This window comes from Ceratotherium simum, chromosome X (assembly GCF_057802395.1).
Source record: "Ceratotherium simum simum isolate JZ-2026a chromosome X, ASM5780239v1, whole genome shotgun sequence".
Classification (NCBI taxonomy): Eukaryota; Metazoa; Chordata; class Mammalia; order Perissodactyla; family Rhinocerotidae; genus Ceratotherium; species Ceratotherium simum.
This window is the reverse complement of record NC_141940.1, coordinates 83,898,925-83,915,711: the sequence shown is the minus strand read 5'-3', so window position 1 is coordinate 83,915,711 and position 16,787 is coordinate 83,898,925. Positions and strand designations below refer to the sequence as shown.

Below are 16,787 nucleotides of genomic sequence, written 5' to 3'. Positions count from 1 at the left end.
GCTATTGTAAATGGAATAATTTTCTTAATTTCCTTTTTGGATCTTTTATTGTTAATTGTTTGGGTTATTTTTTTTTTTTGATGAGGAAAATTGGCCCTGAGCTAACATCTGTTGCCATTCTTCCTCTTTTTGCTTGAGGAAGATTGTTGCTGAGCTAACATCTGTGTCAATCTTCCTCTATTTTGTATGTGGGAGGCTGCCACAGCATGGCTTGATGAGTGGTGTGTTGGTCTGCACCTGGGATCTGACCCTGCGAACCCCGGGCTGCTGAAGTAGAGCACGTGAACTTAACCACCATGCCACTGGGCTGGCCCCTTGTGTGGGGTATTTTTTTAAAGTTTAGTTTATGATTATATAACCTTGATGTTTGAGACTGGGTAAAGTATGGAATTTTCCTATGCAGAATATCATAACAATTTATCCATCTGGGCAATAATAATGGCGCATAATTAGCATTTACTATGTGCCAGGCTTTAAGTGTTAGCCATAAACTCATTTAATTCATAACAACCCTATGAGGTTGTAGTCTCATTTAACAGATGGGAATACTAACACATAGAGAGATTAAGTAACTTGCTCAAGATTATGCAGCCAGGAAGTGGCAGATGCAGTAATAGAAAAACAAACAAAATGATATTGCTTGGATTAGCCAGATAAAGCAATTAAGCTGATAGTAATTATACCCTTGCCTCTTTGACTGTATATTAGGAATAAATCTGCCACACTTCCAATGTAATGGATGTGGGAGAAAAGGATCAGTAAAGAGTTGTCTTTCTGTCTGATAAACAGACATGGAGTAAGGGTAGAGGGAGTTGAATAACAGCCAGGGAATAGGGCTGCTTAAAGCCTTATTTTGTTCTAGATGTTTCTTTGAGACTCAACTTAACCTCCTCATTACTTCCCTTATAAGAAGTCAAGTAACAGAAAGTGTAGGGCAGTGCGGGGTGAGGTGGGGCATTGTTGCAGCATCAGCAAAGGCCTACTCCAAAAGAGTTCATACCTGTAACCAGACACATTTAGTCTGAAGAAAGACCCTTGGGCTGCAAGAATCTCATTCCTTGCCATCGGAAATGAGAGTGTGGAGCAAGGGTGATTGGTGGCATATTTTGTTTCCCTTTTGTCCTCCATACCCTAATAAATGGGCCTTTTCCATTTTTTTATGTCCCTGGTTAAGTATGTTTTTCCTTTTATACCTCTGCAGAGATATTCTTTATTCAATTGAAAGATCCTGGGGGACTAGAGAGAACTGAAATGGACTAAGAATGATGTCACCAAAATGGCAGCATAGGAGACCCCAGCCTCCATCTCCCCACAAAGAACAATAATTAGACAGCTGTCCATGAACAAGAATGGCTCTGGGAGAGATCTGGAGTCCACTTAAGAAACTTCAGCAACACAGTGGAGTAAAAAACTGGAGAATGACTGCACAAAAATGGAGGGAAAACAGGTTCATTTTGCCTGCATCATCCTATTCCCCTGGCTAGCATTGCTCAGTGCCAAGAGGTAACTCCCCAGCTAGAAAAAGTTCCTCTCACTGGGAAAGAGAGAGGTGAGTGAATGACCAGTTTCCCCAGCCTTTTGGTACACTGCATGAAGGACCTACTTCAATTTCACCCCACTCAGAAACCAGAAAAGCTGAGAAGTATAGAGATGGATAGGAACCAGGGAAAAAAGCAGAGGTTACCAATATCAATCAAACAGCAGGAGTGACCACGGTTCCCAGTGATCTGCTCTTCAGATGACCCCAGCAGCTTTCTACACACTGAAGAAACTAATGACCAGTATACCCACCATGGACGCCCTATAGATTTCAATGGATTTTGCCCCACAGGTATTCAGGTTCACAGACACCAGCTGCCGCAGTCCCTCTTGGTGCTTGGAGTCAACCCCACCTGCCAGAGTTGAGACTCACACTGGCTGCCAGCCCAGGCCTCTGCAACTGTGCAAGTGCAAGATGATAGCCTAGATCCCCACAACTGTCCCCCACTGACATGCACATGCTCAAGGCTAGCCCCTCCAGCTGTGCACCTGCATTCCCCTGGCCTGACTTCTGACACTAGCTGTGCACCAGCAGCAAGACCTAGCAGTCATAATAGAGTTGTTGACAGGGCCCCCTCAGCTGCTTTTGCACCCACAGTTGGCCCCAGCTCTTGCTGCTTGCCCTGGCCCCCACCACTATGTGTGTGTCTGAAACTGGCCCCTGCCACTATACAGGTTCCTGCAGCTGACCCCCACAGCTGGGTGTATGCACACCACCAGCTGTAGCCACCACTGCTGCCTGCCCTGGTCTGTAGCTGCTGTACATTGAAGTGCCACACACCCCTCAACTTGGCACCCTGCACCACTTGACCAAGGTTCATAGCATGCCCCAGTTTGCTCTCACCCTCAGGTGAAGGTCTTTCCTTACCAAAGTTGATCTATAAAGTCTGGAAGAGGTGACTGTTTCTTCAAATATACAGACACCTATGCAAGGCTACAGGGATTGCAAAGAATCAGGGAAACATGACACCACTGAAGAAACACAGTAAACTTCCAATAACTGACCCCAACCAAAGAAATGGATACCCATGAATTGTCTGACAAAGAATTCAAAGTAATTATTCCAAAGATGCTCAGAGAGCTATAAGACAACACATATAAACAGTGTAATGAAATCAAGAAAACAATGCAAGAACAAAATGAGACATTCAACAAAGAGATAGAAAACATAAAGAAGCAAGCAGTAATTTTGGAGCTGAAGAATACAATGACTAAACCGAAGAATTCAATAAAGAGCTTCAAAGGCAGACTTCATCAAGCAGAAGAAAGAATCAGTGAGCTCGAAGGTAGATCAATTGAAATTAACCAATCAGAGGAGCAAAAAGAAAGAAGAATGAAAAGTAATGATGAAATGAATTGATTAAAAATTACTCAGACTTGTCTAGAAACATTTTTCAACAGCAAATGAATCATTTGTTGCTATTGTAGAGAGTATTTAAGCATTGAGTAGAGTGCAGGAATATATTAGGTTCTTGTCAACCCAAATTATATGGTTAGGTGCAGTGATAGAAAAGAGATGATTTCTTGAGGGGATGAGTGAAGACTGTTTCTGTGTTGTACATTTTCTATGAAGAATATTGAATACACCGTTTTTGGTCATTTATAAAAAATTACATGGATTAACATAAAACTTGGGATAAATAAATATTTGCTGAAAGGCATTCTGATGAGTAGTATTAACTTATTCACTCAGTACATATTTATTACCACTAACCATGTGCCTGGCACTAAACTAGGTGCTGGAGTACTGCACGAACAAGACATATTTTGTCCCTGCCCTTTTGGAACTTATAGTCTAGTCAAGGGAGGCAGACAACAGACAAAATAAATAGAAAATTAATGATTAAACAAACAGGATAATACAAACTATGAAATATGTTATAAAGGAAATTAACAAGGCATAATGAAAGAGAATGATGAGGGGGGTAACTTAGGGTGGTCAGGCTTCTATGAGGAGATTACATTTGTGTTGAGATCTGAAAAATAAGAATGAACCAACAAAGACAAAAGCTGGAGGGAATAGTGTTCCAGGCAGAGGAATAAGTGCAAGGCCCTGAGGAGAGAATGTGCTTGTCATGTTGGAAGATATAAGTGTGGTAGAAGTGCAGTGAACAAAAGGGAGAGTGAGTAGGTCTGAAAGGTAGAGAGAGTCTTTTAAGGAATAAGGAATTTGTAACAAAACATGTTTATTAATATATTTCCTTTTCTTATTTTTAATCTCTCTCTTGCCTCCCCTCCCCTTTAGGACTTGTTTTCTTATATAAGTGTCACACATAGACTTGAATAAGCCTATGTCTTTTCATGATAGGGCAAATGCACTTTTAGCATGTGTGCTAGCTAAAGTTGACCTGGATTTTATTTTGAGTGTTATGGGGAAGCTATTGGAAGGTTTAAATAAAGGGAGAGATGTTATTTGATTTATCTTTTAAGAAGATTATTTGGGCTACTGGGTAGAGTTGATATTATAGAAGACGAGTTGAAACAGGGAGACCATTTGGAAGGGAGTTGCATCATTCAGGAGCCTCTTTTTTTCTGTTTATTGAGATATAGTTGGCATATAACATTGTGCAAGTTTAAGATGTACAACATAATTTTTTGATATATGTATGTATTGTGAAATAATTACCACAATGAGGTTAATTAACACATCCATCACCTGACGTAATTACATTTTATTTTGTGTGGAGTGAGATCTTTTAAGATTTACTCTATTAGCAACTTTCAAGTATACAATACAGTATTGTTAACTATAGTCACCATTCTGTACATTATACCACCAGAACTTATTCATCATACAGTATTTGTCTCTCTCTATCTGACTTATTTCACTTAACATAATGCCTTCGTGGTCCATCTATGTTGTCGCAAATGGCAGGATTTCCTTCTTTTTTGTGGCTGAATAATATTCCACTGTGTAAAGAGACATGTCCTTCAATATAGGTCATTTAGCCTAGCTTACCAGGGAAGGAAAGGAGACAGGGATTCAGGATGGACACTGTCTAGGAATGAAGAGTGTGCATTTGTCTTATATTTCCCTCAATGTGATATATTGTCAACTTAAGCATGACAGCGGGGTGAAAAAACCTAACACTGGTGTTTTGTGATACATTTGTGAAGCATCAGTGTGTGAGGGTTCTGTTTCTCCCTTCTACAACCAACATTTAATCAAGTCCTTCTTAATGTCAGAGACCATGGAGCTTTCTATGGTCAGGCTGTACAATAGCTTCTCCTCGGATTATCTTAATAGCTCTCAAATCTATGCTATCTTCTCTATCCACATTGCATTTACTCTAGGTCAGGCTGCCATTGTTTTCCGCCTGATTTATTGTAATACCTTTCTAACTGATCTCTCTGTCCCTGGCCTTTATTCCTTCTAATCCATACTCTACATTGGCCACCAGAATGATCTTTCTAAAATGGAGACAGTATAGCCATTAAAACGGCTAAAATTGGGGCTCTGGGACCAGACTGCCGACATTTTGTAAACTAGTTCAACTACTTACCTTGAATAAATTGCTTAACCTCTCAGCCCCTCAGCCACTACATTTGTAAAATGAGGATAGTAATACTGTATCTCCCTCACAGGGTTAAGTGAGGATTAAAATAATTTCAAGCACTTAAAGCAGTGCCTTACCCATTGTAAGTGTTCACTATATAAAAGCTGTCATTTTTTTTATCTGCTATTGTTGCTTTCCTGCCTCCCCATCAGAAGTCACAAATTACAATGCTTACAGGGCCATTCGTTCATTTATGTGAGGTAAAAGAGTGAAGTAAGCAGGAAAATACATTATTCATCTAAAGAGGACAACTTATTCTTGTCACGCAGGGATGAAGTTCTAGCATTGCCAGATCTTATTTTTTAAGTAAACCTGGAAATCTATATTGTTGTATAAAAATAACTCCAAATATGGATACTATTTTTTTTTTTAATCTATAAACAAAAAGAACCTAAAATCACAAAACTACTTTCTGGCTAATGGGCCTCCAGCTTGCAACCTCTGACGGAATGAAATCCAAATTTCTTTACATTGAATTTGATATCTTTTTTGTGTGTGTGTGAAGAAGATCAGCCCTGGGCTAACATCCATGCCAATCCTCCTCTTTTCGCTGAGGAAGACGGGCCCTGAGCTAACATCTATTGCCAATCATCCTCCTTTTTTTCCCCTTTTTCTCCCCAAAGCCCTAGTAGATAGTTGTATGTCATAGTTGCACATCCTTCTAGTTGCTGTATGTGGGACACCGCCTCAGCATGGCCAGACAAGCAGTGTGTTGGTGTGTGCCCGGGATCCAAACCCGGGCCGCCAGTAGCAGAGTGCATGCACTTAACTGCTAAGCCATGGGGCTGGCCCCGATATCATTTTTTTAAAAAACATGATTTCCCTCTCTCATAATGGTTTCAATCAATCTCCTTGGTTGCAAGCCATTGAAACCAGTTCTGTCTGACTTTAGCAGCAGATGATGAATTTTTGGAAAGGGTACTGAGTAACTGGTAGAATTTCTAGGAAGCCTGGAGAATCAGACTAAGAACATAGACAAGAACCAAGCACCATGACCATAATTGCACTATAGGAACCATCTGATATGGACACTGCTGTTGCTACCACTGATACTGGAATACCACAGCTGGAACTGATGCTATCTCTGTCAATGACCACTGCCTTTGGGATCATCACAACTGCTACCCCTAGAAACCATCTGTGTTGCTATCGCTTATAAAATGTACACCTTTGTCTTCCTGTTTATTTGCATCATTTACTCCAGAATCAAATGTCCTGGGCAGGAGAAGCCATGTGATAAGCTGAGCTCAGGTCATGTACCCACATATCATGCTTTAGCAGCCTGAAGGTTTGGCAAAAGTGAGTATCTGCATCTGCACCCATCCTTTCTTCTTTCCCTCTTGTTATGATGGAGGAAGTTGTTCTCCTTTCTGTGGCCAATCCTCTGCTTGTGCATAAGATACCACTTACTCCTGCCTTCTCAGAAACCTTACTATTTCTCCCTTTTATATATTCATGCTCTCTGTCTCTATAGAAGCTTCTCTGTCAGAAAATAAGTATGCTGTAACCTCTTCCATCTTAAAAAATAGAAAATCGCCCCTTTTCCCACTAACAAACAAGTTAATCCATAATTCTCCTCAGCCAGATTTTTCAAGAGTAGTATACATTCACTGGGTACATTGCCTTAGCTCTCATTCACTCAACCTGCCTATCTTGCTTCAGCTCCCAACACTCCACCAAAACTGCCCTTGTAGAGGTCAACAGTGACTTCCTTTTCACCCAGTAGGACACGTGTCAGTACTCACTCTTTATTTCTAGGTGGAATTTGATACATCATTTCGTCCTTCTTGAAACATTAACGTGTTTCCTTACTACCTTCCTCAAATGCACTCTTGCAACTCATTCACACAGTTGTCAATGTGATCTTTTCAAATAAGACATCAGATCATCTCACCACTCCATCAGAATCTCTTCAAAAACTTCCCATTGCTTTTGGAATGAAGTCCAGTCTTTTTACAAAGGCCCTTCTACAAAGGCCCTGGGTGATCAGGGACAGCGAGGAAGGAAGGAGAGGTGAAGTGAGTTGGGAAGGCTAAAAATGAAGAATGGTTTCTCTTTTAATTTTCCCTACCCCTCCAACATCATCTGTATCATTCTTTCCTTTACTCACTTATTCCAGCCACGCTGGTCTTCTTTAGTAACTTGATATTCTATGTTCCTTTTCAGATCACGGGCTTTGACCTTACTGTTCCCTTTGCCTGGTATGTGCTCTGTCCATTCCTTCACCCCCTACTCTTTCTTAACACCTACTTATCTTTTTTTTTTTTCAACTCAAAGGTCATGTCCTCAGTGAAACTGTCTCTAACCCCTGGACTAAGTCAATTCTTCTCAAGGTTCACTCTCATTGTACCTTTTACTTCTCATTTTTAGCATATATAAAATTATAATTAATCAGTTTGTGTTATCTTTTACTGTCTACCTTCCCTCACTAGACCGTAAGCTCTGTGAGAGCAAGGACCATTTTTGTTTCATTCATCAAAGCATCTAAAATTGTTTCTGGCATATGGTTGACACTCAGAAAATATTGGTTGAATTAATAAATAGGTATCCTAAAGCATTTATGGGTTTTGATATAGAATAGATACTCAATAAATATCTGTTGAATGAATGAAGGAATGAGTGAATGCATAGATGAAGGCTACAGGTATGATGTTCTAAGTTGCCATGCTATTCCTATAAACTGCACTTTAGCCCAATAACTAATCTCAATCCTGTTTACTTCCATGGCTTTTAAAGATCCATAAGGCTATCAGTTTAATTCAGCATGGCTTTCTTTTCAGGTATCTTATTTGTGCTTAGACCAATGAGATTCAAAAGAAAGAGAAAGGTCTTTCTCTATTTATTGGGAGAACAAGAACACATATGAAACAAAAAAGAACTTTCCAAGACTGTATATGATAAACAATATAATGCCATGGCAGTGTGGTATCATTGAAAAACGTACTAGACAAAATGATCAAAGACCTCATTTCTAATTAGACATTGTTGATTTGCATCTTTGTCCTATCTTCTCATACTCGTCTTTTCACTCCTCTTCCTGGTGGCTAATTTTAACTAGTTTATATAACAGATTTATGTTTTGCTATTGTTTTGTTTATCATGGGCTGTTGCTGCCTCTCCTTCTAACAATCTGTGTTTTACCCTTTATTCTCCTTACACTTTGTAGCCTAAAAATTATTCTTAGTGACAGAAGGACAAAAAAAAGAAGTAAAATGGAAGGTAAGGAACAACTTTTCCTGTGTCATTCATCAGATTTATACCACTGACCTTGTGCCATTTTTCTACCCATTCCTTGCTTATCTTGCTCTTAATATAACCAAAACATGTCTTTTCTGTTACCCTTATTGTTATTTTTGTAAGCATTGGTGCATTCTTGGCCTTATTCCTTTCTACTCCTTTAAACTATGGAGAGAAATACAGCTCCAGTTTATTTTCACAGTAAAAGAGAGAGGAAAATATTTGAAACAGAGATAAGAAAGGAGAGATGAAGTGATTTGTAGAAAAGAAAATAATATTTATCTCATAGAGTGGTTGTACAGGTTTAAATGTGTCAATGAATGTCAGGTGTTTGGAAAAAACCCTGGCACACAGTAAATACTTAATAAATGTTGGCTATTACTATTTGGATAGGAACTATGATGATAGTTGTATCAGCAAGGGTCCCAGCAGAAAATGATGTCACGCTCGTATTGAGTAATTTAAGGAGAGTTTAATACTGGAACTACTTACAAAGATGTGAGCAAGGGATAGGGAATCCAGAAAGGATAGTGTAATACCATGGGGATGATAGCAGTAGGTGCTATTAGTATTCCTAGGCCTAGAGGGGTGCAAGTAGGGAGTGATTCCTGGAACTCAGAATGAGTAGCTCTAGCCATTGGAGAGGGCCACTTGATAGGAGATGTGATCTTTGGTTGAAGGAAGTACCCAGATCACAGCCACTTTGCAGGGTAGAAGCTGGGAGAATAAATACCTCAATTCTAAACTCCTGCTGGTACCACTCATTGGCTAAATCTCAACCAAAAGCAAGTGGTAGGGGATCCGGCTGATGGAGTACATATAAGGTAGCTTCCTGGGAAACAAAGCAGGGTGGGGAAGGTTGAAGGGTGGATCTAGAGGACAAAAAAGAAGATATTATGACAATCACAATATAGTTATAGATGGTATAGTCTTCTATGTATAGAAGATAAGTTGTGAGGCATTTGTGTTTTGACCAACAAGTCACCTATGGAAACACGTGGAGATTTCTGTGGGAAGATATATATGTTAGTCCACAAATAAGAGTAACCCTGTTTGCGCCCAGGCTTTAATTAATGGCTACAACCCAGAATGCTGCCCTGATTGAAGCTTCTTTATACTTCTATAAAAGTTATACTTATCTTTCTTTGGACCTTTCTCAGTCATAAGACCTAAGACCTCTCTTAAAAGACTCTGTGCCTTTTTAAGGAAGCAGGTATGTTGCTGGTGTTTAAGAGATGACTGAGGAAGGAGGTATATAAAAGAAAGGAGGGGAAGTCAAGATGGTGGCGTAAGCATACTCTGAACTCTCCTCCTCCCGCAGACACAGCAAATTTACAACTACATGTGGAAAAATTACACCTGAGAGAGAACTGAAAACTGGATAAGAGGAACTCATGCAACAAACAACAGTCCTAATTGAGGTGGAAGAGGCAGAAATTCCCTTCTGGAGAGGAAAAACCACCTTCAAAAGCCGCCAGCTTCACGGTCGCCGGGGAGCAGCCCAAAGGTACGCAGCCCTCCCTGGAGGAGCAGGGACCTGAGCCGGGGTGTGCTCCCGCTGTAGGCATTTTGTGGACCCAGCACAATTGAGGCAAGTGGCATAATATCTGACTTTACCTGCTACTAAAACGTTGGGGTGTACCACCAGAAAAGCTGGTTCACAAAGAAATTAAAACTGGCTGTTAGACCCACACCCAAATTCACCCATTTCAGAAAGCAACCTAAAATAACCAAAAAGAAAGCTGAACAGTGCTTTGGTGAAAAGAGACTCAACTGAAAGGCTCTGAGCACATCGCAGTGAGAGGTGAGACCTCTCCAGGGACTGGGACATTGGCGGCAGCCATTGTTGTGGCCTGTTGTGGGCGTGCTGACACAGACACCATGGGAGTTCTCCCTGGGGCCAGTTAGCCAAGGGTCTACCGCACCTACTAAAGCACCAATTTAATCCAGCTCAGCCAAGGCAGGCAGCCCACCCAAGGGAATGGCCCTACCCAACAACAAGCCCTCAGGCAACTTGTGGGACTGCATAGATTGGTGACTGGATTCTCTGCAGCCTAGGGACTTAGCCCACTAAAGTGGGGTAGGGCGTGCACAAGGAGCAGGTGGAGAGTGTGGGGCGGTGGTGGAGTGTGTGGGGCTCCCACCGTGGAGAGACTGGGTCCACTTCAGGAGGTCAGCGCATGAACACAGGGCAGGAATATGTTGACTGTCTGCGTGGAGCTGTGGGTGGTGGGGCTTGTCAGCTGCAGAAGACTTGTGCTTCACAAAGAGTGACATAGGGGGTTGGCCCCACCTTCCAAAGCCTGAAACAATTGGGTGCTCCCATGCCTGAGCCCAGCCCCACCCAGCTGCAATCCTCAGAGAGCTGACAAGAGACCTAAAGGCTGGAGGCTTACAACAATTGTAAGGCCCTGAGCCTAACAGCCTGCCACACTGGGGGCCTTCTCACTTAAAAGAAATACTGCAACACAAATGTGGTATTAGAACTTGCAGCCAACTGTGCTGGGGCTCCCCACACCCCATAAAGAGACCAAAGGGCCCACAACAACTACAAGCAGCTGAGCATTACAACAGCTAGCCAGAAGTATAACTCAGTGTCCCTGGGTACCTACTGGGAGAGCAAACACACCACAACAGAAGAACACATGGAGCCCTCATAGGGGTCACTCCTGGAACATTGAGAACTGAGCAAAGCACACTGCAGGCCTCCTAAGGCATCACTTATATAAGGTTACCTATCCAAGAGCAGGAGACGTAGCTGACCTACGTAACACATAGACACAAGCACAGGGAAAGAGGCAAAATGAGGAGGCAAAAGAATGCATTCCAATTAAGGGAACAGGACAAAACCCCAGAAAAGGAACTAAGTGAAACAGAAATGAGCAACCTAACCAGCAGAGAGTTTAAACAAAGAGCGTTAAGGATGCTCACTGATCTTGGGAGAAGAATGGATGAACGCAGTGAGTATGTCCACAAAAAAATGGAAGATATGAAAAAGAACCAATCAGAAATAAAGAATACAAAACTGCAAAGGAAAAATTCACCAGAGGGACTCAAAAGTAGTGTGGAGGATACAGAAGAAAGGATCTGTGAGCTGGATGAAAGACTAGAAGAAATCATCCAAGCTGAACAGGTAAAAGAAAAAATTAAAAAGAGTGAGGACAGTCTAAGGGACCTCTGGGACAACATCAAGCACACTAGCATCTGTGATATAGGTGTCCCAGAAGGATAAGAGCAAAACAAAGCGGCAGAGAATCTATAAGATGAAATGATAGAGGAAAACTTCCCTAACCTAAGCAACGAAACAGACATCCAGGTATAGGAAGCACAGAGAGCACCAAAGAGGATAAGCCCAAAGAGGTCCACACCAAGACACATCATAATCAAAATGTCCAGAATTAAAGATAAAGAGATAATCCTAAAAGCCACAAGAGAAAGACAAGTGATATACAAAGGAAACCCCATAAGGCTATCAGCTGACTTCTCAGCAGAATCCTTACAGGCTAGTAGAGATTGGCACGATCTATTTAAAGTGCTAAAAGGAAAAAACTTACAGCCAAGAATACTCTACCCTGCAAGGTTATCATTCAAAATGGAAGGAGAGAGAAAAAGTTTCCCAGAGAAGCAAAAATTAAAGGAGATTGTCACCAAGAAACCAGTACTACAATAAATGTTAAAGGGACTTATTTAAGGGGAAAAGAGAAGAATACAAATAGGAAAAATTATCTATTTCCATGATAAGAGGGTAATGGATAGAAATGCACAAAAAAGAGGTTAGATATCATTTCAAAAACATAAAATGAGGGAGGAGAGGAGTTAAACAGTAGAGCTTTCAGACAGAGGTCAAACTAAAGAGACCATCAAGTCTGTATAGAAGGAAAAAGGAACAGAGGAGGACTACTAAAACACTGAGAAAAAAAACGTTAAAAAATGGCAGTAAGTACATACTTATCAATAGCTACTTTAAACGTCAATGGACTAAATGCTCCAATTAAAAGGCATAGGGTGGCTGACTGGATAAAAGAACAAGACCCATATATATGCTGCATACAAGAGACACACTTCAGAGCTAAAGACATTCAGAAACTGAAAGTGAAGTGATAGAAAGATATGCCACGCAAATGGCAATGAAAAGAAAGCTAGAGAAGCAATACTCATATCAAACAAAATAGAATTTAAAACAAAAACTATAAAAAGAGACAAAGAAGGGCATTACATCATGATCAAGGGAAGAATCCAACAAGAGGGTATAACACTTGTAAATATCTACACACCCAACGTAGGAGCTCCTAAATTTATAAAGCAATTATTAACAGACATAAAAAGAGAGGTAGGCAGTAACACAATAATAGTAGAGGACTTCAACACTCACACCAACAGATAGAGCATCCAAACAGAAGATCAATAATGAAACATTGGCCTTAAATGACACACTAGAACAGATGGACCTAGTAGATATATACAAAACATTCCATCCAAAAACCGAAGAATAAACGTTCTTTTCAAATGCACATGGAACATTCTCCTGGATTGATGGCATATTAGGCCACAAAACAAGTCTCCATAAATTTAAGAAGATTGAAATAATACCAAGCATCTTTTCTGACCAGAACGGTATGAAACTAGAAATCACCTGTAGGAAGAAAATCAGAAAAGCCACAAATATGTGGAGATTAAGCAAAATGCTACTGAACAATGATTTGTTCAACGAAGAAATCAAAGAAGAAATCAAAACATACCTGGAGACAAATGAAAGTAAAATACTACATGCCAGAATTTATGGGATAGGACAAAAGCAGTTCTAAGAGGGAAGTTTATAGGAATACAGGCCTATGTCTACAAACAAAAAAAATCTCAAATAAACAATCTAACAATGCACCTAAAGGAACTGGAAAAAGAAGAACAAACAAAGCCCAAAATCAGTAAAGAAGGGAAAACATGAAAATCAGAGCAGAAATAAATGAAATAGAGACTAAAAACGAAAAAAAAATAGAAGAAATTAATAAAACCAAGAGCTGGTTCTTTTAAAAAGATAAACAAACGACGAAACTTTAGCTAGACTCATCAAGCAAAAATGAGAGAAGGCTCAAATAAGTAAAATCAGAAATGAAAGAACAGAAATTACAACAGACACCTCAGAAATACGAAAGATTATAAGAGAATCTTATGAAAAGCTATATGCCAACAAATTGGACAATCTGGATGAAATGGATAAATTCTTAGAATCATACAACCTTCCAAAACTGGATCAAGAAGAAATAGAGAATTGGAATAGACCAATCACCAGCAAGGAGATGGAAACAGTTATCAAAAACCTCTCCCCAAAAATAAAAGTCCAGGACAGAGGGCTTCCTTGGTGAATTCTACCAAACAGTCAAAGAAGACTTAATACCTATCCTTCTCAAACTCTTCCAAAAAATTGAGGGGAGGGTTAAGGTCCCTAACTCATTCTACAAAGCCGACATTACCCTGATACCAAAACCAGACAAGGACAACACAAAAAAAGAAAATTACAGGTCAATATCGCTGATGAACATCAATGCAGAAATCCTAAACCAAATACTGGCAAATCTCATACAACAATACATTAAAAATATTATACACCATAATCAAGTGGGATTTATCTCAGGTATGCAGAGATGGTTCAACATTCACAAATCAATCAACGTAATACACCACATTAATAAAATGAAGAATAAAAATCACATGATCCAGTGATAAAAATCACTGGATCCAAATAGCTGGATCCAGGTTCCAAAGAAACTGAAAACACCAATGCATAAAGATACATGCACCACTGTGTTCATTGCAGCGTTATTCACAATAGCCAAGACTTGGAAGCAACCTAAGTGCCTATCAAGGGACGAATGTATAAAGAAGATGTGGTATATATACACAGTGGAATACTACTCAGTCATAAGAAACGATGAAATCCAGCCATTTTTGACAACATGGATGGACATTGAGGGTATTATGCAATGTGAAATAAATCAGAGGGAGAAGGTCAAATACCATATGATTTCCTTCATTAAGTGGTAGATAATAACAACAATAAACAAACACATAGAGACAGAGATTGGATTGGTGGTTACCAGAGGGGAAGGGGGGAGGGGGGAGGGCAAAAGTGATAATTCAGCACATGTGTGTGGTGATGGGTTGTAATTAGTATTTGGGTGGTGAATATGATGTAGTCTATGCAGAAATAGAAGTATAATGATGTACACCTGAAATGTATACAATGTTATAAACCAATGTTACTGCAATAAGCAGAAAATTTAAAAGAAAACCATATGATCATCTCAATAGATGCAGAGAAAGCATTTGACAAGATACAGCATGCATTTATGATATACTACAAAGCTATAGTAACCAAAACAGCATGGTACTGGCACAAAAACAGACACACACATCAATGGAATAGAATTGAAAGCCCAGAAATAAACCCACACATCTATGGGCAGCTAATCTTTGACAAAGGAGCCAAGAACATACAATGGGTAAAAGTAAGTCTCTTCAACAAATGCTGTTGGGAAAACTGGACAGCCACATGCAAAAAAATGAAAGTAGACCATTGCCTTACACCATACACAAAAATTAACTCAAAATGGATTAAAGACTTGAATGTAAGACTTGAAACTATGAAACTTCTAGAAGTAAACATAAGCAGTACACTCTTCGACATTGGTCTTAGCAACATATTTTCAAGCACCATGTCTGACCGGGCAAGAGAAACAACGGAAAAAATAAGTAATTGGGACTACACCAAACTAAAAAGCTTCTGCACAGCAAAGGAAAACATCAACAAAATGAAAAGACAAGCTAACAACTGGGAGAAGATATTTGCGAAGCATACATCTGATAAGGGGTTAATCTCCAAAATATATAAAGAACTCATGCATCTCAACAACAAAAAAACTACCAACCCAATTAAAAAATGGGCAAAAGACCTGAACAGATATTTCTCCAAAGAAGATATACAGATGGCTAACAGGCACGTGAAAAGATGCTCAACATCCTTAACTGTCAGGGAAATGCAAATCAAAAGTTCAATGAGATATCACCTCACGCCCGTCAGAATGGCTATAATTAACAAGACGGGAAACAACAAGTGTTGGAGAGGATGTGGAGAGAAGGAGACTCTCATACACTGCTGGTGGGAGTGCTAACTGGTGCAGCCACTATGGAAAACAGTATGGAGATTCCTCAAAATATTAAGGCTAAAACTACCATATGATCCAGCTATTCCACCGCTGGATTTTTATCCAAAGAACATCAAAACACCAATGCATAAAGATACATGCACCCCTGTGTTCATTGCAGCGTTATTTACAATAGCCAAGACTTGGAAGCCACCTCAGTGCCCATCAAGGGACGAATGGATAAAGAAGATGTGGTATATATACACAATGGAATACTACTCAGCCATAGAAATGATGAAATCCAGCCATTTGTGACAACATGGATGGACATTGAGGGTATTGTGCAAAGTGAAACAAGGCAGAGGGAGAAGGTCAAATACCGTATGATCTCACTCATTAAGTAGTAGATAATAACAAGAGCAAACAAACACATAGAGACAAAGATTAAATTGGTGGTTCCCAGAGGGGAAAGGGGGAGGGAGGAGGGCGAAAGGGATAATTTGGCCCATGTGTGTGGTGATGGGTTGTAATTAGTATTTGAGTGGTGGACATGATGTAATCTACGCAGAAATAGAAGTATAATGATATTCACCTGACATTTATGCAATGTTATTAACCAATGTTACTGCAATAAACAAAAAAGTAAAAAAAAATAAAAGAGAGTAGAAGATTGTTTCACCAGCTGGTACTAGAAAAAAGACCTTAATCTTAAACACTCAACCTTGTACACCTCTCTTTCTCCACCATTACCTTTCCTGCTGTTCCACTCTTCCATCACCAAGGAATAATCAGACTATATGCAGTTCAGAGGTAAATTGTGCTGGAAGAATTCAGAGAACTCTGATTTGTTGGAAATCAAGAAAGGTCTTATGAGAAAATTGACGTTCAAGCTAGGCTTTGAATAATGGTTATAGGCTTTTACAAAACATAAAGCCAGCATTTTTGTATTTTTTGTTTGTATCTCCTCTTATGTCCCATATGATTTAAAAGATAAATGCATAAACAATAATTATATATCTATGTTGATAGGAACACAATAGGTAAATGTGTGTTTTTTCACTTGTATAAAGATCTCCTTTGTTGTTCTTATTTTTGATAGTATAACTCATGTATTTCAAATAGACACAAAATTAGTAGCATTTACAGTTTTTTAAGACAAACTGCTTTTGAATGGTAGCTAGCTTTCCAGTACTTTGAGGTTCACAAGACATGTCCAGAAAATTTATTACTGTGAAAAAGGAAGGCTGCTGAGATCAAATGGGAGAGGAGACTCTGTGTCTATATGTGTTTGTTTAGATTGATTACCATAACACTG

At 39.7% G+C, this 16,787-nt stretch overlaps 1 protein-coding gene across 9 annotated transcripts in view; it reads left to right on the top strand.

The window, feature by feature from the left end:
* LOC147911914 (uncharacterized) overlaps positions 1-16,787 on the top strand; it is an 81,242-nt gene that overhangs the window by 39,424 nt on the left and 25,031 nt on the right. For 4 of the 9 annotated variants that reach the window (XR_015550496.1, XR_015550497.1, XR_015550495.1 and 1 more), the window contains one exon: positions 1,202-3,200. The exons of 1 other annotated variant lie outside the window; for it this stretch is intronic. Coding sequence is in view for 4 of the 8 variants with exons in the window: in XM_087426973.1 (XP_087283099.1) it covers positions 1,202-1,250 (49 nt within the window). In the remaining 4 variants the exon portion in view is untranslated. Of the gene's footprint in view, positions 1-1,201; positions 3,201-8,262; positions 8,316-9,654; positions 14,443-16,787 lie in introns of those variants that run through there. 4 more of the 9 variants (XM_087426971.1, XM_087426975.1, XM_087426972.1 and 1 more) reach the window with 2 other exon arrangements.